At 39.8% G+C, this 24,935-nt stretch overlaps 1 protein-coding gene across 4 annotated transcripts in view; it reads left to right on the top strand.

The window, feature by feature from the left end:
* CPEB2 (cytoplasmic polyadenylation element binding protein 2) overlaps positions 1 to 24,935 on the top strand; it is an 81,003-nt gene that overhangs the window by 29,529 nt on the left and 26,539 nt on the right. For 2 of the 4 annotated variants that reach the window (XM_065405645.1, XM_065405646.1), the window contains exons 5-7: positions 12,225 to 12,248; positions 18,338 to 18,508; positions 19,962 to 20,051. In XM_065405645.1, the coding sequence (XP_065261717.1) occupies positions 12,225 to 12,248; positions 18,338 to 18,508; positions 19,962 to 20,051 (285 nt within the window). The remainder of the gene's footprint in view (positions 1 to 12,224; positions 12,249 to 18,337; positions 18,509 to 19,961; positions 20,052 to 24,935) is intronic. The other 2 variants (XM_065405648.1, XM_065405647.1) reach the window with 1 other exon arrangement.

Here is a 24,935-nt window from a genome sequence, read left to right as displayed (position 1 = left end):
AAGTGAGATTCACATGCACAGGAACTCAAAGAAAGAGGAATGGTTACTTATCTTATAGTAGCTATTTGTTCTTTGAGGTGTTCTGCATTTGGATCCCATGACAAGTTCTCCATCCCTGCAGCTCGGAGACTATTCATGGGACTCTGGGCAGCGAAGGAACCACTGAACAGTGGGCAAGCTCATTCTGCCCTTTATGCCCTCCAAGCAAGCTGTTGGAGTGCGAGGACATGATGGATGCATGCACGACCCCTAGTAGACACCTCTGATAAAACTTCTGAACTCGCATGGGGGGTGGAGGGTGACAGCACACTGTAAGTTGAATCCACATGTACAGAACATATCAAAGAACAACTATTACTATAAGGTAAGTAACTGTTCCTTCTTTGAGTACAGGTCTGACTCTCCCTGAGCCATGCTGAAGTTAGAGAGTTCATGTTCATATGTCAAAACTTCATGAACATCTGCTTCTCAATGCAGGCATGCTTCTGTAATGTTATGAACTTTGGTTACATTGCTTTTTATGTCTACAGAAAGAGGCAGAGCTAGAGGATCATGTAAGTGCAATAATAAATCAGAATTTTTACACACAGGTCTGGTGGACACTAAAAAAAAAAATGTAGACCTGTAATTCTCCATTAGCGCAGCTGCATCAGAACTGATAACAGTGGAAGTTGCAGTGTAGACTCGGTACAGCTATTTTTGCTACTGTGGCCTTGTCTACACTGACAGACATGTGTAGGGTATGTGTAGCTACACACAGCAATGAAAAGCAGGCAGTGAAAGGCTGTGGCAGGGGGGAGGCAGCAGGCAAAGTCTCCAGCATCAACTTTCCGTGCTGCTGGAGTCTTTCACTGGAGCAGGGAAAGGATCTGGTGGCAGGGAGCTTCCGTAGTCTTTCCCTGCTGCTTCCCCTCCGCCAGAACCTTTTGCTGCTGCTGGAGCCTTTTTACTGTGGCACGGAAAGACTCCAGCAGCTCCCCATTTCTGGAGCCTTTCCCCACTGCCTCCCTGCTGCCAGAGCCTTTCTCTGTGATTGGGAAAGTTTCCAACAGCGGAGAGGCAGCAGGACTCTACACTGCTAAAAATAGCATTGTAGAGGTGGGGGAACTGCTTGGACATGTAGATAGCTGTGTAAGGTATATACCCTAATGTTCTGGCATGTCTTTACTTGTTAAACAACATAAACTGTGAGGCAATGCTTTTTATACCTGTGCTAAGGGGGCGTGCCATGTATATATTTTACATGCTGCTGCTAAGTGTAGACATAGCATGTGTTGATGCCATTGGAGAATTATGAGTCAAAGCTTTGCTGGTGAAAACACAATCATAGTAAGAAGACTTTGTATCAAGATTAGAGGCCTTGGGCATGATTTATTTTTTTTCCATTATCTTGCACCTTGTGTAGTCATTGGTACCTGTGCAAAATGGGGTATAAAATGCTGCAAAATCAAAATTCTCCAATATAGTATTTTAAGTGAGTGGAGTATTCTGATTTGGTATGGTTACACCAGAAAAAGTTGAGTATTACACATGGGGCAAGTCTGGAGAATCGGGCTGTTTGGGTAATGTGCTGCCCTTTTAGAGATGACTATAAACCCTAATGGATGAAAAACAGCTGTTTGAAATAAAATTTACCACGTGGCAGTACAGACCCTATATCCCCAAATTTTGGCTGGAAACTAGATTACATATAGATGTCCTTGATGTTAAGAAACTTACTCCAGCAAGGACTTAGCTTTGTGGTTATAGTTGTTACTGTTGTAACTAAGTGGCTGTCTGTGGATGCTATGGCCCTCTGTTCATTTCAGGTCTTCACTTTTTAAACAGTGATTCGTTCCAGTGGCTTAAAAATAGCAGTGGACGGACCAGAAACTTGCACACTAGATATCCCAATTCTGGAAGCTGCTCCGTGCAGATGTCCATTGATTTAAATGAAACTGAGTGGGTGTAAGGGAAATCTCTTCTGCTACTACTACTGCTACTACTTTATGAGCAACTGTCAAATGTTTCAATATAATCCAATGTAGGAGAGTCATATTTTTGATTCAACTTTCAACCTGCTATCCTCTTTAGAATTTTGAGGCTTCTCTCTTCCCACTATGCTAGATCTTTTACCATACAAGACATTAGGTTATGCAATGGTATATTTTGTGGATTCTCTGCTTCAATCAATGATCTTGGGAGAATAGACCTTTATGCTTTTGGCTTACTCAAACAAAGTAACCTTGTCATAAAGAGAGAGAATCTACATCTGGAGACTGATCTTGTTGTCGATTAAATCAATGCAATTTTGCTGTTAATTCCAATGGAATTGGAATTGGTTCCCCAATGCAGTTTGGAAGTTAGCAGTCCACATAATAGCTATAATTCTTTAAAAGCCTCAAATATATGTAAGTGTTATTGCTCTTATTAAAAAATCATTTAAAAGCCTGATTTCATAGATTGCTTTTTAACTGATTTTGATTGTCTTAATAGAAGGGCACCCTTGTCAGGTATTCTAGGTTCTTCTTTGTGTGGCTCTACATATTCCCTGTTATGGGTAATAGGCTGCAGCAATCAGCACAATGGTAGAACTAACCCTAAATTTTATTATTTATTTATTTATTTATAACTTGCTCCAGGCAGTGCCAGTTACAGTGCACATGGGCCCACTCCTATCCCTCCTCTCAGCATCTTTGAACATGCCAAGGGCAAGACTATTTAAGGGGATGCTGCACCCTCTACCACATCAGTTCCTTCCAACTACTTGTGCCAGATGGAAGTGAACCACTCTGGCCTTGAGATCTGAGGGGTTTTTTCCTCTTATACTGGTGTTTTAGATAATTGTTGATAACTTGAAATGTTAGTTTAATTAGGGTTTGTAGTTATAGTTAGTTTAGTACAGTTGTTTGTGTCTGTGTGACAGTGAAACCGAAGAAGAAAAACTCCGGATTTAATAGACACTTATCCTGCTCAGCCATCTTTCCAGCACCAAATGACCGCCTTGATTACCTTAAGGATATGTCTAAATTGCAAATAAAAACCTGCAGCTGGCCTGTGTCAGCTGACTTGGGCTCAGGCTAAGGGGTTGCTTAATTGCAGTGTAGATGTTTGAGCTGGGGCTGCAGCCTGAACTGTGGGACCCTTCCACCTCACAGGGTCCTAGAGTCGAGGCTCCAGCCTGAGACCAAACATGTACACAACAGTTAAACAGTTCCTTAGCCTGAGCCCCATGAGCATGGGCCAGCAGCAAATTTTTAAATGCAGTGTAGACATTCCCTAAGTGCCTTGGTGAAGGTTGTTCTCCTTCTGTTTGTCAGACTCTTACACCTAAAGTGCATGAGGAGAGGCAAAATAGACTGCAAGTGTTCCAGACTAAAGGAGCTGCCAAGCCTCTGGGCTCTAGGAGATTGTCTGATTTGAAGACTTAGGCTTGTTTCAGCTCTGACCGCCTCATCTAGTAAGGTTAAGGTGCATAAAGAATTCCGTGATCTATGTCTTTGCTGGTTCAGGCTTCTGTCTCTGTTTTATCAGAGCCTCCTGTTAAAGCTGGTAAGGTGTTTGAAGGCACAGTCAGGTCAATTGACCATGAAGGAACTTATGATTAAGCCTCGATTCCAACTATGTTGGTTCGTAAAAAGACGAGGGAGAAGACAGCCTCTGTTGGCTGTGCCAGATTCCATGGGTCAGATTTATTGGATCCATCCGATATGGATTTGTCTTCTGCGGTTCCTACTCTGAGACCAAAGTCAGTTCTGCAATTGGCTTCACGTTCCAGGGTAATGGAGTGGAGTCTCTCTTCAGATCCAATGATGCCTAAGCCTGTAAGAGTGGCATCGTTGCCCACTCCTACTCTGGTGCTGATACCAGATCCAAAAGATAGCTATTGCTGTGGTGGCAGATGAGTGTTACTGTTCAGCATCTGAGTGTTCATCAGATCTGAGGTGGGGGAGAGGAGAAAAGAGAGACTTCATTGGTTCTGATATCTAAATCTCCTTCACCTGAAAGGAGGGGTAGAGAGGAAGGTATTATGAGCCTTTCTCCAGATCCATCTTTGCCTCCTCCTAAGACTCCTACAGGATCTCCAGGCAAATCTTTCTCACTTTTTATGTCTCTGCATCCTCCAGTGCCATTTCTCTCTCTGGTAAAATTCATAGTGGAACTAAAGTTGGATCCACAGTTAGACGAGGATGGAGAAAGAGTTAAAAAGATCTGAACCATCCAGATATATGCCGCCTACTTCTAGCTTTCCTCAATCTTTTGGACAATTTGTGTCTTCTAATCCTATAGGTATGTTCCCAGATCCCATCTATAGGAGAGACTGGCCTTCCTGGGCTACTCTTATTGGGCTACCCCATGAGAGTTCTTGAATCATCCACCTTATTGATGAAGTAGTGACATTCTTATTGACAAGGATCCAGCTGCTGAGGAATCTTTGGATCCAATTTGACCAGATGCATCTGCAACTCAGATTGGTGGCCCTTAAAACTTTTTCTGAGGAAGAGGATGAGTAGTTAGTTCCTCTTTTTGAGCAGGATCAGATGGATACAGAATTTATTGCCTGATGAGCATATGGGCATTGATTCTGCATTGTCTCCTTCTAAGGATGGTTTACAAATCCATGAATTAATGGATCGTATTGTATTGACTTTGAACTTCCTTTCAATTGTTGTGTAAGAGGCGTTACATCCAGTATTTGACATTTTTTTGGTGCTCCTTCCAAGAATAGAATTTCTTTACCAAATTGGATGGTCTCTTATAACCTGCTAAAGCTGTTTGGGCTATCCCTGCTTGTTAACCTCTCTCTAAAAAGCAGATAAACGTTATCAAATACCACATGCGGGGTTTTAGTATTTACATACTCACTCCACATCAAATTCTCTGATGGTTGCAGCAGCCAGTAATAGATTTAGGCCTGGTCATGCCCATTTGACTCCAGGTTATAGAGAGAGGGTTTTTTCTTTCTTCTCTAGGGATTAGGGTGGCTAATTAGCAGGCAGTGATGGCCCATTACTGGTTTCACTTGTGGGAAAAAATGGCTTTGTTTGTGCAGAGGAGACTGGCCAGTGAAATATCGGCAGAGGAACAAAATGTGGCAAAACATGCTCTCAGGGCTTCTTTTGATGTTCCTGCCTCTTCATTCAGAGCTTTGGCATCTGCTGTTACCTTGAGAAAGCATGCATGGACTGAATACTAAATATAAAGATAAGCATCTCCCCTTTGAGGGTGATGGTGCTTTTGGTAATAACTTTTCTAGTAATTTGTCCATTTTAAGAGACCCAGGTCTGTTGTTCACTTGATTTATATCCTATTCCTAGAAAGAGACTCCTACCTCCTCCTTTTCATTACTAGAGACAGATTTATCCTCAGTCTTCAACTTATTTTTCATCTCAGAAATGTTACCTACATCAGCAGACTACATCATCTTTTCAGTCTCAACATAAAAAGAAATAATTCAGATCTAGGCCTAAATTGAAGCAATCTGCTCTCTGTTTCATCTTCACTGACTAAATGGCCTCAGATTTAACATGAGGATCAAGGGTCCTTCTCTCCCTTTGTTTGGGGACAGACTAATCCATTTTATCAACAACTGGAGGCTTATTACATTGGACAAGTGGGTCCTAGAAATAATAGTAAATGGCTATGCAATACAGTTAGAACAGTTACCTCCTTTCAGTTCCCCTATCCTTCCTTTTTCAGGGTTACGAGGTTATTCTTCTGTCAAAAGTTCAGAAATTGCTTCTGAAAGGTGCTGTGAACAAAGTACCCAAGTATTTATGGGGTTAGAGGTTTTAGTAGATATTTCCTGATCTAGAAAAAAGATGAGGGTTTATGTCCAATTTTAGATTTAAGGAAATGGAAAAGGTTTGTTGAGAAGTTTCATTTTGGAGTGCTAACCCTAGCCTCCATAATTGCCTCACCTTCAATTATTGACTCGTTCACAACTCCCTATTTAAAAGATGTTTCAATTCAGCCAAATCATCGGAAATACTTCCAATTGATGATGGCACAAAGACATTGTCAGTACAAGATCCTGCCATTTGAGCGCTCAGAGCTTTTCTGTATTAGCAGTGCATCTCAGAAGATAGGGTATTTGTTTAATCCTATTTAGAAAACTGGCTGCTGAAGTCATCTTCCTGCAAAAATCTGCTAGGTTACTACCTCCTTTTTACGGATTTTAGATTATTTCTGAATATAAGAAAGTAAAATCTATGCTCATCTCAGGAAATCTGTTTTTATATGGTCTATAATGCAGTAGTAGGAAGAGCTTTCCTCCGAGAGGAAAGACTTCTGAAGATAGTGTGCAGTCTATTTTAGAGATTTGTCATTGATTCCAGGCAATGATTTTCTTGTTGGGTCTGATGGGTCTTATGGCAATGATTACTTATGTTATTCTGTTTGCATGCCTCAGGGTAAGGCCAAAGCAGCATTGGTTGGCTCAAGCTTACAAGCCAAATCTGGACAGTCTTCATATGTTAATTGTCATGCCTCAGTACATTTTTAGATTCTTTGTGGTGGACAAACTGTGAAATAATCTTTTCAAGAGAGTCCTGTTCAATCCCCCCTTGCCGTCCAGCACATAACATCTGTTGCATCTAACAATGGGTGGGGAGCTCATCTGGACTCTTTTATAGTTCACAGACACTTGGTGTCTCAGGAAAAGAATTTTGTACATAAACATTTTAGAATTACGTGCCATTCTTCTGGCTGTCAGATCTTTTCTTCCTCATGTAAATGGGAAGACTGTTCAGTTAGCGACAGACAATACAATGACTGTGCATGTCAACAAATAAAGAGGCACCCATTCTTCTCTGCTAGGTGCTGAGGCAGTCAATCTGTGGTACTGGTGCATTCTTCACAGTGTCTATCCAGTGGCTCTGCATCTATCAGGGGAGAGCAGTGTGCTCACAGATAAGCTCAGCAGAGGCGGTTCTCAGATGCATGAGAGATCACTAAAGGATCAGATGGTGTAAGAGATTTTCTCCAGCTAGGGTCAGCCCCATGTTAGACCTGCTTGTGACAAGATTCAACAAAAAATCTCTTTTCTGATCAAGAGTGGGAAAGGACAGTCACTTAATCTTGGATGCTTTCCTAATGCTTTGGGGAGAGCCTTTTGTATGCTTGCCCTGCCTTTCCATTAATTCAGAAGATAAAGGGAAAATAAGACAAGACAGGGCAAGAGTGATCCTGATTGTTCCAGCTTGACTGAGACAGCAGTGGACATGTTCCAGTAGTCAGAGGGAGTCTGTATCTGTCCCCCCTCCCCAGTCAGAGGGAGTCTGTATCTGTCCCCCCACACCTCTGTTTCTAGGCCTGTCATCACAGCAGCATGACATCCAGTCTCTCCATCTGACAGCCTGTACTGTCAGACTTTGACTAATCTAAAATACTCTTGTTCCTTGTTGGTTCAAAATGGGCTGCTTAATTCTAGAAAACAATCTAAGAGGGAAGATTATTACTTGAAATGAGTTAGATTTGCTCCTTGGATGCATGGCAAATATGACTCACCAGTTACAGATTCTATTCCCTGTATATTGGAGTATTTTGCTGTATTTAAAGTCTGAGGGTCTCTAATTCTTCTTTAAGAGTTCATTTAATAGCTTTCTCATTTTATCATGCTTTGATGGCAGATCATTATTTGTGCAAAATACAGCTAAAAGGTTTACAAAGAGGTTATCTAACTTGTACCTCCCCTTGAGAGATCTGTTTCCAACATGGGATCTTAATTGGTTTTCGCAAGGCTTATGAAGCACCTTTTGAACCTTTGGAAGTGTGTTCCTTATTTTAACTATTAAAAGTATGTTTATTGTTGCTATAACATAAGACAGAAGGGTGAAAAAATTGCAGGCATATCTGCCATTTGCTATTTTTCATAAAGACAAGGTCGTTCTTAGACCTGATCCCAGGTTTTTACCAAAAACAGTATCCGAGTTTCACATCAGTCAGACAGCTAATTTACCAGTGTTTTTTCCAAAGCCACATGCTAATAAAGGGAATCTGCTTTACATACTTCTGAGGCTAGAAGAGTTTGAGCATGTTGTTTAAACAGAACTAAAGATTTTAGGAGGTCATATAAGTTGTTTCTTATGCTAAGAATTATACGGGTTACAATGTATCTGCTCAGCCTGTTTCCAGATTGGTTAAACAATGTATTCTCGAATATTACAAGTTAGCGGCAGTCCCAGTGCCTACTACTGTGAGATCTTATTCCCTGAGGGCAGTGGTAGCATCTTTAGCTTATCTTAAACGTGTTCCTAATGGGAAATCTGTAAGGCTGCTGTTTGGAAGTCAGTTCATACATTATGCTTTGGATCTGGTGGTTTCAAGAGCAGATGCTAGATTTGGTAAAGTGGTGTTTTGATTGTTATTTAATTAGAACTCTGTTACCTCCTGAGTGTTTTCAGCACTACTAGTCAAACCACCCATAAGTGATAATATGCAGGGCCACTCAAAGAAGTTAAGGTTACCTACTTGTAACTGGAGTTCATTGAGATGACTGCATATTCACACTTCCCACTGACCTTCCTCCTGCCCCTTTCTCAGACTCCTATCTTGGTTTCTCAGGGTCAGCAGTAGAAGGAACTGAGGCGGTAGAGGGCACAGTGCCACCTTATATAGACTTGCCCACAGATCATTTGAAGATGCTGAGGGAGCAGGTAGGATGGCTGAACGTGTGTTCTAACAGGCACTGCTTGGAGGAAGTTCTGTTAAGCTGCAGTGGTTGGCACATTACCCATAAGCGGTAATATGCCCAGTTGTCTCAAAGAACTCGGGTTAGAAGTAAGTAACCTTAATTTCTACATGTCTGGTAACAAACTTACTAAACCTAATATTTAAAGTTTTCATGACTTTTTAAAGAAAAATATTTAAACATTCCCCTACAAAGAGAAACAGAAAGTGAAACTGACTAGTCTGCTTTTATTGTTCAAAGTTGAATCAAGTGTAAAAAGTAAATAAACAGCAGAAACAGTAAAAAGTGCAATTGCTTTTTAACATTCTTTGTCCTAACAATCTAAAAATGTAATACAGATAAGGAGACATGACATGCTTTTAAAAATGTGATACCCTGATAGTTTCTTTAATTTTCCTCTTTACCTCATAGAGGAAGAAATTCTTTGTGTAGCAAATAACTACAGAAGATCAAATATAAAGTGTTATAAATAGAACTGTGCAAATTACTTGTTTTTGGGTTCAGTGGCTGTTCTTCATCTAATGTCAAGCCTAAACTGGTTGATGGCCAGTTTATATCCATTTGTTCTTGTATCCACATTGGCACTTAACTTAAATAACTCATCTCCCTCCTTGATATTTATCCCTCTGGTGTATTTATAGAGAGCAATCATATCTGCCCTCAGCCTTCAGTTGGTTAGGCTAAACAAGCCAAACTCTTTGAGTTTCCTCTCATAAGGTAGGTTTTCCGTTCCTCTGATCATCCTAGTAGCCTTCTCTGCACCTGTTCCAGTCTGAATTCATCTTTCTTAAACATGGGAGACCATAGTTGCACACAGTATTCCAGATGAGGTCTCACCAGTGCCTTGTATAATGATAACGCTTCCTGGTTTCCACTGGAAATATCTCACCTGGTGCATCCTAGGACTGCATTAGCCTTTTTCATGGCCACATCACATTGACAGCTCATATTCATCCTGTGATCAGTCAGTACACCAAAGTCTTTCTCCCCCTCTGTCACTTCCAACTGATAAGTCCCGTGCTTATGCAAAAATTCTAGTTGTTAGTCTCAAAGTGCATGACTTTGCACTGTTAAATTTCATCCCATTTCTATTACTCCAGTTTTCAAGGGCATTCAGATCTGCTTGTATGATATTCCGGTCCTCCTCTATGTTGGCAATACCTCCCAACTTAGTATCATCTGCAGATTTTATTCGCACACTCCCAATTTTTGTGCCAAGGTCATGAATGATATTGTTAAATAAGATTGGTCCCAAAACCCGTCCCTGAGGAACTCTTCTAGTAACCTCCCTTCTCTCCCTCCCTCCCCCCTCCTCCACATTCAGAACCTTGAGTTCTTCAGTCCAATCCATATTCCTAACTACCAGTAATTCCCTTAATTTTTTTAAAGTTTGCCCTTTTGAAATCAAGGACTCTAGTTGCAGATCCACTCAAGGAGAGTAAACAATGTGATGGCAGCAAATGTGTCATGTTAGTGCCATGATTTGTTTTCTTTGTTTTCTCCTGGCTGGGCAAAATACTCGCAGACTTTTTTGGGATATTTTGGCACATTAATGTAACTTTAATACACGTATGTCAAATATCCTAGCAGACGCACCATTTTCTTGCAACTGCAGCATTGTTTTTTAAATAATAGGGTTTTTTTCTACTTCTAGTTTTATTTTTGTTTCCAAGAGTTCACATGCTACTATTATTTAAAAACACATAAACATAAAAATTTTGTAAGTGTCCTACCAAAACGTCTTTCACGAGAAGCGAAAAGATTGTCTGAACAGTATGAAAATTTGAGAACACTGCTGAGCTGGTTTGGATGACAGAGGGAAGCAAAATTGGATGAACAGAGCAGAGATGATAATAGTGTTTGTGCCTAAAGGGACTTATTAGTGTATATTAGGCCAAGATACTATTTTTATATTACCCGTGTGTGTGTGCGTGCCACTATAGTCATGCTAAAAATTGACTCATCGGTATGGGCTTGATGCATTTGGATTTTCCCTTACTGTTGTAGCTGTATTTGTGAAAGGGAGGGGAGAATATATAATCCTTCCAGGTGACACTAAAAATATTAACTTCAAAATGTGTTCAGTACAATATAGCTAGGGAAAAAATGGTGACTGCTGTCTGAGGATTCAAGAGAAATAGGATTAAATTAGAGGAAAAAATGTAATGGGAGGCTTTTCAGAGTCCTACAAATAACCTGGTAAATCCCTGATAGGAAAGGGCCTGTAGAAGAAAAGGAGTGTGATGCTAAATAAAATTAAAGACAATGTTTGTGCAAATTGGCATGACTGTAATACAGATATTTGATATCAAAGTGGGGAGATGAATAAATCAGAGGAGGTTATTTGGTTTCTGAGACCATCTGCATATCTACGGCCCTGATCTTGCATTCTGTGGGTGGATCTGTGCACATAGTCCCATTGAACTCAAAGGAGACCTGAGTGGGCACAGAGGTCCACTTGCAACATTAGGCTCGTAAGAATGTTTTCTGTTTAAATAATTACTGTAGTTAGAAAATTTTAATATCTTCCCGTCTTGTCATTAAAGAAACTCTTTTCAAGTACTAAATCTGTGAAGAAGGAACTGAAAATATTTTTATAAAAGCATAGTACTGAAAGACAAATTATATGTAACTTATTACTTATCATTCACTCTTTACATGTTAGTAGTTTGCTTTTTTTGCTAAAAGGCTAGAATGCTGAAAAATAGCATCAGTGTGTGTTGTGTGGAGTCTTCTGAATTGTAACCATTAGCAAAATCTCTTCATGAGTCCTGTAACACTCAAAAATGAGGAAAATCTTGATTTAGTGGTAATGTATTTGACTTCGTTGCCTTGGCTTTATGCAAGTGTTATGCAGTGTTTATAATACAATGTCGTTTCTTGTGACTTACGCTCTGATTTTGTTTAGTACCACAAGGAGTCTTTTGTTTAAAACAAAACCTTGAGCTTAATTTTTTGCTAGCTCTTTTCATGGAAAAGGAAGGTCATGGCTTATAGCATTTGTATTGTCACTGCAAAGAACTGTACAAACTGTTCCATGGACCAGGATGTTTCTCTGATTCATTTAACTCTTACTACACTGATTTAAAGCAACATTTTCTCTTTATTAGCAAAATCTTGTACATTATATAAATTCTGTCATAGAGTCTGAGGCAATGAGCTGAGAAAGACAGAAGCTAAATTACAGAGGTTGTATTAAATGTAATAATATATAGAGAGAATATAATTAAGAAGAGTATAAGGGCATAGTAGAAAATTTCAAAATTATAAATAAATTTTAAAGTTAAAGAAATTATCCAAAATTATTTTGATATGATATGTAAAGCATACTCTTTTATATCCAGGTGCATAGGCAACAAAAAAAAGTAAAAAAGCACAATATTTGAAAAATGGCTTTAGTTTAATGTGATCACATACAGGTATATCAGTAGCAACTTCTTATGCAGATTAGTGCAATTCATCAGTTACCCACATAGTTTTGTATAATTATTTTTATATGTGGGCATGGTACAGTTCTTTGACATTTTACAATTTGTCCTTTGTTTACATGCAGCAAGGAGTTATGGGCGAAGACGAGGTAATTCATTTATGTTTGCTACAGTACAGTTATTCTGATTGGGCTGATATTGATCATTGTGATTAATTACTCCAGATTATTGATTTTTAGATTTGTTTTGTCTGCATGTTTAATCAGTTTGCAAAAAAGTGATCTGTTTTGGTCATTGATTTCTTGTGTTAGTGAGTTTGAATTACAGATCTTTTAATCAATTAAAACACATTGTAGCACTAATCATAATTTCACTAATGCTTAAAGTAAATACTTTCTGTACTACCTTTATTAAAAGTGTACATAACTCTGATTTGTTTTTCCACAATTTATAAGTGATGGTATCCACAGCTCAGTTAAAGGAATTGTCACAGGTTTAGTAAAGAATTGTGGAAAAAATTCTGAGAAACAGCACAGGGGACAAGTTGTCAGCTGATGTAAATTGGCATAGCTCCCTGGACTTCAGAGGAGTTACTCTAATTTTAACCACATGAGAATCTGCCCATTGTCTCTCTCTAAGCTCCATTGAGTGTAATATGTGAATCTCAAGATTTTTGGATAAATCCAGATATTAACCAGATACAGATATTTTCATGTCTAAGTCACTGGTTCACATCTGTCCTAGGTCAGTACAGACCATTATCTGATTGCTGCTCCTTAGTCCCCCTTTAGAGAAATGAGTTGATGATCCAGTCCCTACTGTTCAGGTATTCATATAATAAAACACCACCATGTTTCACAATTTCTGGAAGTTTCAGCACAGGTCAATTATTATTTAGTGGCATTTGGAATTGAATTACCTTTTTGCTGCTAGTGTTGCATTCAGTTTGTAGTCAAGTATTGTTGCTAAAGCTGTGTAGAGAAGCTCGCAGTTCCATTAATTGTTTTTTGATTACATAGAGAGCTAGAGTGTCCTTTGCTAACAGTACAGTACTTTTTACAGTTGTTGCATTTCATTATTTGTTTTGATTCTATGTATTGTGCTCATTCTTTAAAATTTCCCAAATACATTTAAATATTGAATTTAGTGGAGTTGTTAAATGCATATCCTTGATATATATTTAATTACTGTTTGATAGCAACACTATATACATGAATGAGAGAGGTATTCTAAGCCCCTGGTTTGTTAACAATTTCAGTTGTATTTTGAGTTTCTTAGTTTTCATTGTACATATAGGATAAGAAAAAGCAGGGGTAAGGGATGGGGGGGAAGCTAATCATACCATCCTGCATCAAAACTCAGGAGTGGGGGCAGAAGGCATAGGAAACTTAAGAACAGACCTTCCTGTGAATGCTCCTCTTAGGTCAGAGGGTCTTGCAGAACGGGAAGAAGAGACAAGGAGTTCAGCCTCCAAATCTAGAATATCCCTTGACTCCACAAGGGAAAAAAATGTACCACTGCACATGTGGCTTGCCTAAGCTCAAACTCACTTTCCTCAGTGTCAGCTTGACTGTCTGAGAAGCCATGCTTGCCATTGACTGTCAACTCCACTTCTACTTCAAAGATGCCAACCTTTGTTGCCCAATAGTCAAATTTCCCCAGAAATGCCTTTGTGCTTTCTCCCTCATCACTTTATTATGCATGGAAGGAGTTCCATGCAAATATCTTCAGTTATTATATTATTTTCCTTCAAATATCTCCTTAAAAATCACCTCTATGCAGTGCCAGCATAATGCTCGACAGTAGCTAAGCCAGGAGTGTGCTGTGACTGCTGCTAAATATATTTACCTTAATAGTCTGTGCTACCTTATGCTCCCCATTGTCTTTTTGTTGTATCTGCTGGTATCTCTTCTTATACTTAGATTATAATCTGTTTGGGGGCAAGGATCATCTTTTTGTTATGTATGCATACAGTGCCTTTCATAATAGAACTCTGATTCCTGATTGGGGCTTCTAAGCACCACAAGACAAATAATGGGGTTCCTCATACACCTCCCCCAAATCCACAGATTCCCTATAATCCTATGGCTCTTGAGTGATCTTCTGGAGAGGAATGGCTTCTACGTGGTTGCCTGGCCCCACCAGTCCCCCCGGTCCCTGAACTCCTCCAAGAATTATGCTTAGTGCCCTACCAAATTCACGGTCCATTTTGGTCAATTTCACGGCCATAGTATTTTAAAAATCATAAATTTTATGATTTCAGATATTTAAATCTGAAATTTCATGGTGTTGTAATTGTAGGGGTCCTGACCCAAAAAGGAGTGGGGAGGGGGTTGCAAGGTTATTGTAGGGGGGTTGTGGTACTGCAACCCTTTTGTACTGCTGCTGGCGGCAGCGCTGCCTTCAGAGCTGGGTGGTTTTGTGTGTGTGTGTGTGGGGGGGGTTTGCAAGGTTATTTTAGGAGATTGCAGTATTGCCACCCTTACTTCTGTGCTGCCTTCAGAGCTGGGCGGCCAGAGAGCAGCGGCTGCTGGCCGGGAGCCCAGTTCTGAAGGCAGAGCCGCTACCAGCAGCAGCACAGAAGTAAGGATGGCATGGTATGGTATTGCCACCCTTACTTCTGTGCTGCTGCTTGCGGGGCGCTGCTTTCAGAGCTGGGCGCCCGGCCAACAGCCACTGCTCTCCGGCCGCCCGGCTCTGAAGGCAGCACAGAAGTAAGGGTGGCAATACTGCAATCTCCTAAAATAACCTTGCAACCCCCCCCCCACACACACACACACACAACCACCTTTTGGGTCAGGACCCCCAGTTTGAGAAACGCTGGTTTTCCCCCATGAAATGTGTATAGTATAAGGTAAAAGCACACAAAAGACCAGATTTCATGGGGGGAGACCAGATTTCACAGTCCGTGACGTATTTGTCATGGCTGTGAATTTGGTAGGGCCCTAATTATGCTGCAAGGACCTTTGCTAATAGCAGATTTCTTAAGGTTGAAGGTTCCAAATTGCAGTGTGGGCAGCAGCTTAGTTACTACAGACTTCCTTGTGCGGTAATGTGTTCTTCTCCAGCCTGTGGCTTTGGAGTGGGAGAATCTGGCAGAACTAGCTATTGCCCCTCCAAATTCATTGAGCTGGGATCCTGTTGAACCTCTGCAAAGGGGCTTTTAAGGTGAAGGAAGAACTTGCTTCCCATAAAGTTGTCATTTCCTTCTTCCAAAAAATCTATTTAAATAAATGATAATTATAAAAATGAGATGGGGAAAAAAGAGTGATCAGGCAATACTTTTATGCAGGGCTTGACAAATCCGCTCACCACTAGCAAGTTAGGAACCTTTTCTGAGAAACTTAGGACTTAACTTTGGGGTAAGCTTCCATTTTACAAAAAGTAAATTTATGGCCTTTATCACTGCAAAGAACACTTTCTGAATATGAATCCAGTATAAATCTCTATGCAGATATTTCACGTTTTCAGGTTGTCTAAGATACAAATCCTGGCCCCAGTGCACAGTCTGAGAAGTTGAGTTGTATGCAGAGAAGTTCTCTGAAACTGAATAGAAGGAATCATCCCTTGCTTCCTCCCTCTTCCTCTCCCTCCTCCTTATTCCTCCTGATCACTTTGTAGCAGCATTCTTATTATGTGGCTGCATTTCTAGCCTTATGTCTGAAGTAGCATCCATACTTCTTTGAGCATGCTCTATATGGGAAGGAGGGTGGAACTGCATTACCTTGAAATCCCTGCCTCCATTTGTCCTCATGAGGTGTTAACTCTGAAACCTCTCTCTCACCCTTCAAAATTGCTTTGTCGGGGACTTTCAGAGGTTTCAGCTAGTCCCAAATCCTACAGTATACTTTGAGCACTGATAACAAGTAAGATAGATCTAATTAATGACTTCCTAGATAATTTGTCAAGAGTTGTTTTATACATGCTAATTACAAAATCATTTGGCTTTCTTAGAATTGAAACCTATGCCCAGCTCACCAGCATCATTTTATTTTTTCAAAAATGACATTTGTATTTTAAAAATTTGTTACCGAGCATACATTTTTTTTCTTCTCCCTCAGCCTAATCAAACTATAAGCAATTGTAATACTCAATGTATTCGTTCACTGGATAGACCCTATCACCACAACTTGAAGATGAGCCAATGATACATGAGAACATAAGAGTGGCCATACTGGGTCAGAACAATGGTCCATCTAGCCCACTGTCCTGTCTGCCAACAGCGGCCAATGCCAGATGCTTCAAAGGGAATGAACAGAACAGAGCAATTATCAAGTGATCCATTCTCTGTCGTTCAGTCCTAGCATCTGGCAGTCAGAGGCTTAGGGATACCAGGAGCAAGGGGTTCATCCCTGACCATCTTGGCTAATAGCCATTGATGGACCTATACTCCATGAACTTATCTAACTCTGTTTTGAACCCAGTTATAGTTTTGGCCTTCACAACTTCCCCTGGCAACGAGTTTCACAGGTTGACTGTGTGTTGTGTGAAGAAGTACTTCCTTTTGTGTGTTTAAACCTGCTGCCTATTAATTTAATTGGGCGACCCAGGGTTCTTCTGTTATATGAAGGAGTAAATAATATTTCCTTATTCATTTTCTCCACACCATTCATGATTTTATAGACTTCTATCATATCTCTCCCCGCACCCCCTTAGTCATCTCTCTTCCAAGTTGAACAGTCCCAGTTTTTTAATATCTCCTCATATGTAAGCTGTTCCATAGCCTTAATCATTTTTGTTGCCTTTCTCTGTACCTTTTTACATTTCTAATATATCTTTTTTTGAGATGGGGTGACCAGAACTGCATGTAGTATTCAAGGTGTGGGCATACCATGGATTTATATAGTGACATTACAATATTTACTGTCATTTTATCTATCCCTTTTCTAATGGTTCCTAAAGTTCTTTTAGCTTTTTTGACTGCCACAGCACATTGAGCAGATATTTTCAAAAAACTATCAATGATAAGTCCAAGATATCTTTCTTCTGTGGTAATAGCTAATTTAGACCCCATAATTTTGTATGTCTAGTTGGGATTATGTTTTCCAATATACAATGTTGATAAAAGCAAAGTAATGAATTTCATCTGCCATTTTGTTGCCCAGTCACCCAGTTTTGTGAGATTCCTTTGTAACTCTTTGCAGTCAGCTTTGGACTTAACTATCTTAAATAATTTTGTATCGTCTGCAAACTTTGCCACCTCACCTTTTACCCCCTTTTTCTAGGTCATTTGAGTATGTTGAATAGCACTGGTCCCAGTTCAGATCCTTGGGGAACACCACTCTTTATCTCTCTCCATTTTGAAAACTGACCATTTATTCCTGCCTTTTGTTTCCTATCTTTTAACAAGTTACTGATCCATGAGAGGACCTTCTCTCTTTTCCTGTGACTACTTACTTTGCTTAAGAGCCTTTGGTGAGGGACCTTGTCAAAAGCTTTCTGAAAGTCCAAGTATGCAATATCCACTAGATAACCCCATCCACATGTTTGTTGACCCCCTTCAAATAATTCTAATTATTTGAGGCATGATTTCTCTTTACAAAAACTGTTGACTCTTCCCCCAACAAATCATGTTCATCTATTCATCTGATAATTCTGTTTTTCACTATAGTTTCAACCAGTTTGCCTGGTACTGAAGTTATGCTTACTGGCCTGTAATTGCCAGGATTACCTTTGGAGCCTCTTTTAAAAATTAGTGTCACGTTAGCTATCCTCTTGTCATCTGGTACAGAAGCTGATTTAAGCAATAGGTTACATACCACAGTTAGTTCTGCAGTTTCATGTCTGAGTTCCTTCAGAACTCTTGGGTGAATACCATCTGGTTCTGGTGACTTATTACTATTGAATTTATTAATTTGTTCCAAAACTGCCTCTACTCATACCTCAGTCTGGGATAATTCCTTGGATTTGTCATCTAAGAGAATTTTAGCTTGCGTATTCTTTTTAAGCCTTAACATGGTCACTTAATAAAGAAGATACTTTATTTAAAAACAAACTAATGATTTACTATTGGTTTGGAGTAAAGAAACTAAAAAATGTAATGTAATATTAAATGTTCTATCTATAAGCATGGCATCTGGCAATTCTGAATTTTCTTTCTAATTTTTTTTTTCTTTATACTAATTTTTTTTTTTTTTTTTTGCCTTCCACATTGTTTCCCCCTTTTTCCTTGGGTTACATGATGATCATAACCAACTACAAAATTATTCTTTTAATATTTATTCTTCTTGTGTTTTAGGTCGTTCTTCCCTCTTCCCAATAGATGATGGTTTGCTGGACGATGGCCATAGTGATCAAGTTGGTGTCTTGAATTCACCTACGTGCTATTCAGCTCATCAGAATGGAGAACGGATAGAACGTTTCTCTCGGAAAGTATTCGTTGGTGGCCTTCCACCAGATATTGATGAAGGTGAGCTGGCTGAAACTGAATACAGTTTGGTCTGGGGCGGGAAGAAAGGCAGCTTATTCTCTTTAAAGTTAGATGAATGAATTGAAGTGACACACAGGACCAAATAGATCCTGGTGTAAGTGGGCACAATTCTAATTGACTTCAGTGGGAATTGCACTTCTTATGCTGAATTAGGTCCTGAATGTGACCGGCCTTTAAATGATATTTCTTTATGAAAATTATATATATTGTGTTCAGAGAATAAAAGCAATAATGCTAAGGTGTAAATCTTATGTACATGTTGAAGACAGAGAACTTTTTTCTTGAGTCAACTTGTCGTAGCTGTTCAGTATTTTTATTGTTGTATCTTCACCTGAATTAATCAGAATGATAGTTCAGCATAGAATGTTACGCGTAAGCGGCCTGTCAAGTTACTATCAGAATGAACTGTTGTACCTCAAACTCATGATATTGGTGGCACCCTTGTGATTTTTACTTTGACTTCTTTAACTTCAATTCTTCCTCTCTGCCCCCACCTCCCTACATGGCATCAGGGGCGGCTCTATGTATTTTGCCGCCCCAAGCACGGCAGTCAGGCAGCCTTCGGCAGCATGTCTGCGGGAGGTCCGCCGGCCCCACGCCTTCGGCGTACCCACTGCCGAATTGTCGCCGAAGCCGCGGGACCGGCGGACCTCCCGCTTGTATCTGTAGGGAAACTGAGGCACAGAAAAGCTAAGTGACTTTTCCAGTGCAGATAGCAAGTGATTTGACAGAACATGTTCTGATATCTTGAATATAAAATAAAATTGTGTTTTGTTGTATTTGGAACAGCTTCATTAATGTACCTTAGTCCTGATCTGTGGTACTCCTACTATTCTAGTACTGGGACTCTCCTGAGCAGATAGTCAATAAGAGCTAAATTGTGCAGATCTATCCACTGTTATGGAGGGACCATTTCTAAGTATGAAAAGGCAGTTGAGTCTCCATGCCCATTCTGCACTTAGCCTCTGCTGATTCTGCTAATAAAAGTGCCGGTAGTTGTGGTGGTTTTTATGATGTGGACACGTGCCCACTAAGATCTGGACTATAGGCCATTGAATACTAAACACCTTGGACCATGACCTCGAGTCAAAGAAAATTAACATTACTGATCCCCTGTATCCATCCATATTGCTCTAAATATTCCTTTTATTAAATGATGCAAAGAAATTTGATTAAACTAAAATTAGGTTTTAAAAAGTGATTTTGGGGGCATGCTGTGTAAATAATTTTTCCAGTTTTAGGTACTTATCTTTATATTTTTATGTCGTGTTTATTTTATATATTATATTTTGCAAGAGACTCAATTTATATGGAAGAAAGAAACAAAGCATCAGCTCTTCATTTGCTTGACAGTATTTTTCACTGCTCACTTGAACTGTTTTAATCATCTGTTTTAATTGCAACTACTGTATCTGGTTTGTTTGTTTTTTAGATGAAATTACTGCTAGCTTCAGACGATTTGGGCCTCTGGTAGTAGACTGGCCTCACAAAGCAGAAAGCAAGTCCTACTTTCCACCTAAAGGTAATACAATGAGAAATTTTTGGTTTTTGTTCGGGTTTTTTTTTTCTGATTGTGTAAATCTTCTTAATCTTGGACACCTATTTAACCTCTTCATGCCTCTTTCTCTTCTGAAGGGTTTATTTTGCAGTCTTTTAGGCTGTGTCTACACTGCTCTACAGGTTGGATTATGGGGGTGTAAATAGCAGTGCACATCAAAGTGCTGCGCTGTTACTCCCCTTGGTGGACACTGCAGGCACAAACTGTAAGGTTCCATGCATTAACATAGTCCTGTTTGGAGAGGACTATGTTAACATGAAGTAGGAATCTTTTAGTTTATGCCCGAAGCATCCACATGGGGGACTTACAGCGTAGCACTTTCATACAGACAGCTATTCGTACATGGCCAGTCTGAACTACAGGGCAATGTAGACAAGCCCTTAGATGCTTAACAGTTAATGCTGCTGTATAAGTGGGATGCAGACACGGCTCCTTTTCATACCAAAGCTAGAAACTGAGGGTGTTGCCTCCCTGCTGGTTCCTGTTCTTTATCAGTTCAGTGCAGGACTTCTGAAGTAACTTTCATATCTGGCTCTCCCAAATAGCAGCTCAGTGCACTGCAACTGTGTTGCAGGGAATGGCCTCTAGGGTTTATCTTTGCATGTAACAAATTTGTCAGCTATCCCTGGTCTACACTTACCTTTTTTAAGTTGACATAGGTACAGCACATAGGGGTGTGAAAAATTCATACCATTGAGCGCTGTAGCTATCCCAGCCTAACCCCCAGTATAGACGCGGGTAGGTCAACAGAAGAATGCTTCTGTCAAGCTAGCTACCATTGTTCAGGGAGGTGGATTAACTAGTGACAAGAAAAACTGCTTCCATCGCTGTAGGAAGTGCTACACAGCAGTGCTACAGCATCATAGCTATAGCGCCTGTAGTGTAGACATGGCCTTAATGTGTTTTCTTACAGTTTCTCAACTTGAAATTTTCAAGTGAGTATATGTTTAAGATTAATGCCTGTGTGTTCATTTTGTATTTTATTGACAAACTAGAGTCAAACCTTTCAAAATTAAGAGAAAAAAATCTCCGTGGCAAACCAGACAGTGCACAATCAAAAGACTGCTTTAGTGCAAGTCTGAGCATTATAACTCTGAAGGGCCTAGAAAAAAAACTTAATTCTCATTTCTAAATCTATTCAGACTTTAGAACATAGATTTTAAGCATATTTATAGGCTGATAACAGGTATTTCAAAGTGCATGCTTTTAATATTTGTATGTGGTCCCATTGAATAAACTAAACACAAATGGGCTTTTTTCAGCTTTGTTACAAGCATCCTACTCAAGCAATGCCTCCTCTTTTGTTTTTAGAGCTAATACAATGATATTTGTATTCATTATCTCTACCAAATATCCAAATTGTGGTTTGGATGATATTCAGTAACATGGCCAAGATTATGGGTGTAATGATGTGTATTTATGAGAGTTGATTTATCGTACAATATATAGAGCCTAAATTTTGCAGCATGGCTCTTTGAGTTCATCAGCACCCCCACAATGAATTCTACAGCTAATTGGACATTTTGCATTAGCTTGAAATGTTGGGTGGGGAATCCAGAAAATGAGGTTTTGTGTGTCTGTCTGTCTGTAAATGCACACAATATAAAAATCTGATCCAACTAGGAAAACAATGCAAAGATTCCAGCTTGCACAGAATGCAGTTACCCATCTCCTTCATGGGAGAGGCAGTGGTGAGCACATCACTAGTGTACTCTGATCCCTACACTGGCTCCTAGCCCGCCTCTGCTGGCAGAAAGAAATAAAGGAAGGAATTTATCGCAAGAAGAACCTCCTCCACCAAGGAAGGGAGAAGAGCAGAAGCTTCCTGAAATCCACTAGAGTCTAAACCTTACTTGGGAAGCACTCAAATACTGTGGGGATTTTTTTTTTCACATAATATCCAAGGTAAACAGATCTTGGCCTTGATTTTTTTTCAGTCTTGAATACAAAACAACTATCATATCAGGTACCAGCTACATTGAAAACTGCATCTCCATTCACAACCCACCAAGATAGCTGTGGCTCTTTGGGGCAATGCCCATGAGAAAGCATATAACCTAAAGCATTCTCAACTGAAGGGAATTAAGTCTAAAATGAGCCTCCAGAGGAGGTTGGCCTAACGCCGAGTCTAAACACCTTTGCCATATATGTCTTCAATGAAGTTTTTTCATCATAACTGGAATATTTGCCCCCCGCCCCCCCCCCCCCCCCACACACACACACCAGTACCCCAAGCAGGGCTTCCTATAATCAGAGAAGGTAGAAGAGGAGAAAATTGCATGAAGTCCATTAGGACCTCCAATATATTTACCTAATTAACTTGGGAATCCCTTGGATACTAGGTACTTAAACTCTAGATAGGTAAATGGTACCTATTATTATATTATTCATTTGATATTTAATAACACTTGTCTGAATGTTTTTCCACCTATTAAGGTTTCTGTGTAACTTTCCGTTAACTGCAGTACTCAGTATTGTGTTGCCGCAGAATTTAGGGAACCTTACTGCAGAATTTAGAATTGATGTGCCTTCTGGTTTCTGGAAGCTATTTGCAACATGTCAATACCCCAGCACACTTAAAATGTAGTCTTGTCTTGTTGGTGTACACAGGACCAAACCACATTCCCAATCATTCTACAGCCCTGTAAGGTTCAGTGCTGTACACAGTTTGGTAAAATAGTTCAGTCCTGTCTAGAAAGGCATGTTTTAACTATGTTTGGGCACTATTGTTATAACTGGTTCTTTCAGCATGGCAGATTTTATAGACTAGATAGGCCCTTTGGCTACTGCGTGGTGTAATTTCAGTAGAGATATGTCTTAAGTACGATAGGGGTGAATAAATACACCTATCTATTTTCTCACCCACGTGTACTTGCTAAGTTATCTAAGCCATTAAATATAAGCTAAATACTATACAGGAGAACGACAGAGTTACAAACACTTCAGGAATGGAGGTTGTTCGTAACTCTGAACTGTTCATAACTCTGCTAGCAAGGGATGTGAAGGGTAACAAGAAGGGTTTTTCTACAGGTATGTTAGCAACAAGAAGGTGGTCAGGGAAAGTGTGGGACTCTTACTGAATGCGGGAGGCAACCTAGTGAAGAGATGATGTGGAAAAAGCTGAAGTACTCAATGCTTTTTTTGCCTTGGTCTTCACAGACAAAGTCAGCTCCCAGACTGCTGCACTGGGCAGCACAGTATGAGGAGGAGGTGAGCAGCCCTCAGTAGTGAAAAAACAGGTTAAGGGCTCTTTAGAAAAGCTGAACATGCATAAGTCCATGGGGCTGGATGTAATGCATCCGAGGGTGCTGAGGGAGTTGGCTGATGTGATTGCAGAGCCATTGGCCATTATCTCTGAAAACTTGTGGCGATTGAGGGAGGTCCCTGACAATTGGAAAAAGGCAGATATAGTGTGCATCTTTAAAAAAGGGAAGAAGGAGAATCCAGGGAACTATAGACTGGTCAGCCTCACCTCAGTCCCTGGAAAAAACATGGATCAGGTCCTCAACATAATTCTTCAAAGGGAAATATTATCTATAGATACACCCTTCAGAGTTTAGGGGAATCCTTGGAGCAACTACAGTTTGGTTAGCTTTACTTGGAGACAAAATTGTAGTCCTAGCATACATTTGCTTTCTATGTATGTCAACTATAAATTTCAAATAACCTTTGATAGGATTAATTTAATTATGTATTATTGTTTATTCACTCTTGTTAGAGAGTGGCAATGGATATTTGAAGTTGTTTAAACCTGGGCCGATTAAGTTAGTAGTCTCTGTGGTGGTAAAGTCCAGCTTGTCAGCATTGGAGTCCTATTTAATTTTCCAAGCTATGTTTCCTTCTTTCCTTCCAAGTTCTCTGTTTAAAGAGAGCCTTATGGGAGGCCAAGTTCTATAGCAAAGATTTCCTTGCGTGAAGAGAGTACATAAAAGCCCTCATCCTTCAAAGTGCTGAGTGCCTGCTGAGAGATGCTGAGCATCCTTTACTCCCAGTTACATCAATAAGAGTTGATGTCATTCAGCATTTAATAGTAGGCATTCAGGACCTTAGATGATTAGGCCCAAATCTCAGCACGTCTTGGAGTAGCTAGGCTTCTTTGAAGTAGAGAGATCTCTCCTATTAAAATAAGGGTTCGGAGTCCATAAGTGATCTATTAACTGATGTATAGTGGGAATTTGCCTTCCTGTTATCCTATATTTATTCACCAAGGGCTCCTATTGTGCTTTAGTTGGCAGATATCCTTATTTATGAAACAATATCCATGTTCAAGTCACACAGGCTGATGTGAAGATTCTGGTTCCATTGTCTGTCAAATGAAGTTCAAAAATACCTTGCACTGAGGATATGCCAATCTATATGAGGCATCTCAATATAGGCAGGGTTGTGTGTCACTATGTGTTCTATCTTGTTTACAGTTTGATGCCAAACAGAAAAAAATCAAGTGTTTTGTATAGGAGAGAGTATCTCAAGCCCGCTCTAATCTATCATCACTATTTATCTCAGTGTTTATGGCAACCTACTTATTCAAAAATCCTAGCTGCTCAAAAGGAATCCATTAAACAGAGGAATATAAAATGTTCTTTGTTTCTGGTTGGAGGGAACAAAGCCCCAAATCCATCTAGACTTTGTTTCATTTGTAACTCTTACCTAATACCTATATTATTATATCAGCTTGCATTTCTTGAACACAGACAGAAATGTTATTTTTGGGGGGTAGGTCAAAAGCTGTGGAAGTATTCGTAGCCAACCTAAAGTCAGGAAGAAAAGATTAAATTTGTATGGAAAGAACTACAGGGCCTATTTAAAGGAACCAGCACTTCAAATCTTCTTTATCTCCCAAGTATCCAG

This window comes from Emys orbicularis, chromosome 5 (assembly GCF_028017835.1).
Source record: "Emys orbicularis isolate rEmyOrb1 chromosome 5, rEmyOrb1.hap1, whole genome shotgun sequence".
Taxonomy (NCBI): Eukaryota; Metazoa; Chordata; order Testudines; family Emydidae; genus Emys; species Emys orbicularis.
Note: the sequence above shows the minus strand (reverse complement) of the source record. Positions and strands in the feature narration are given on the sequence as shown.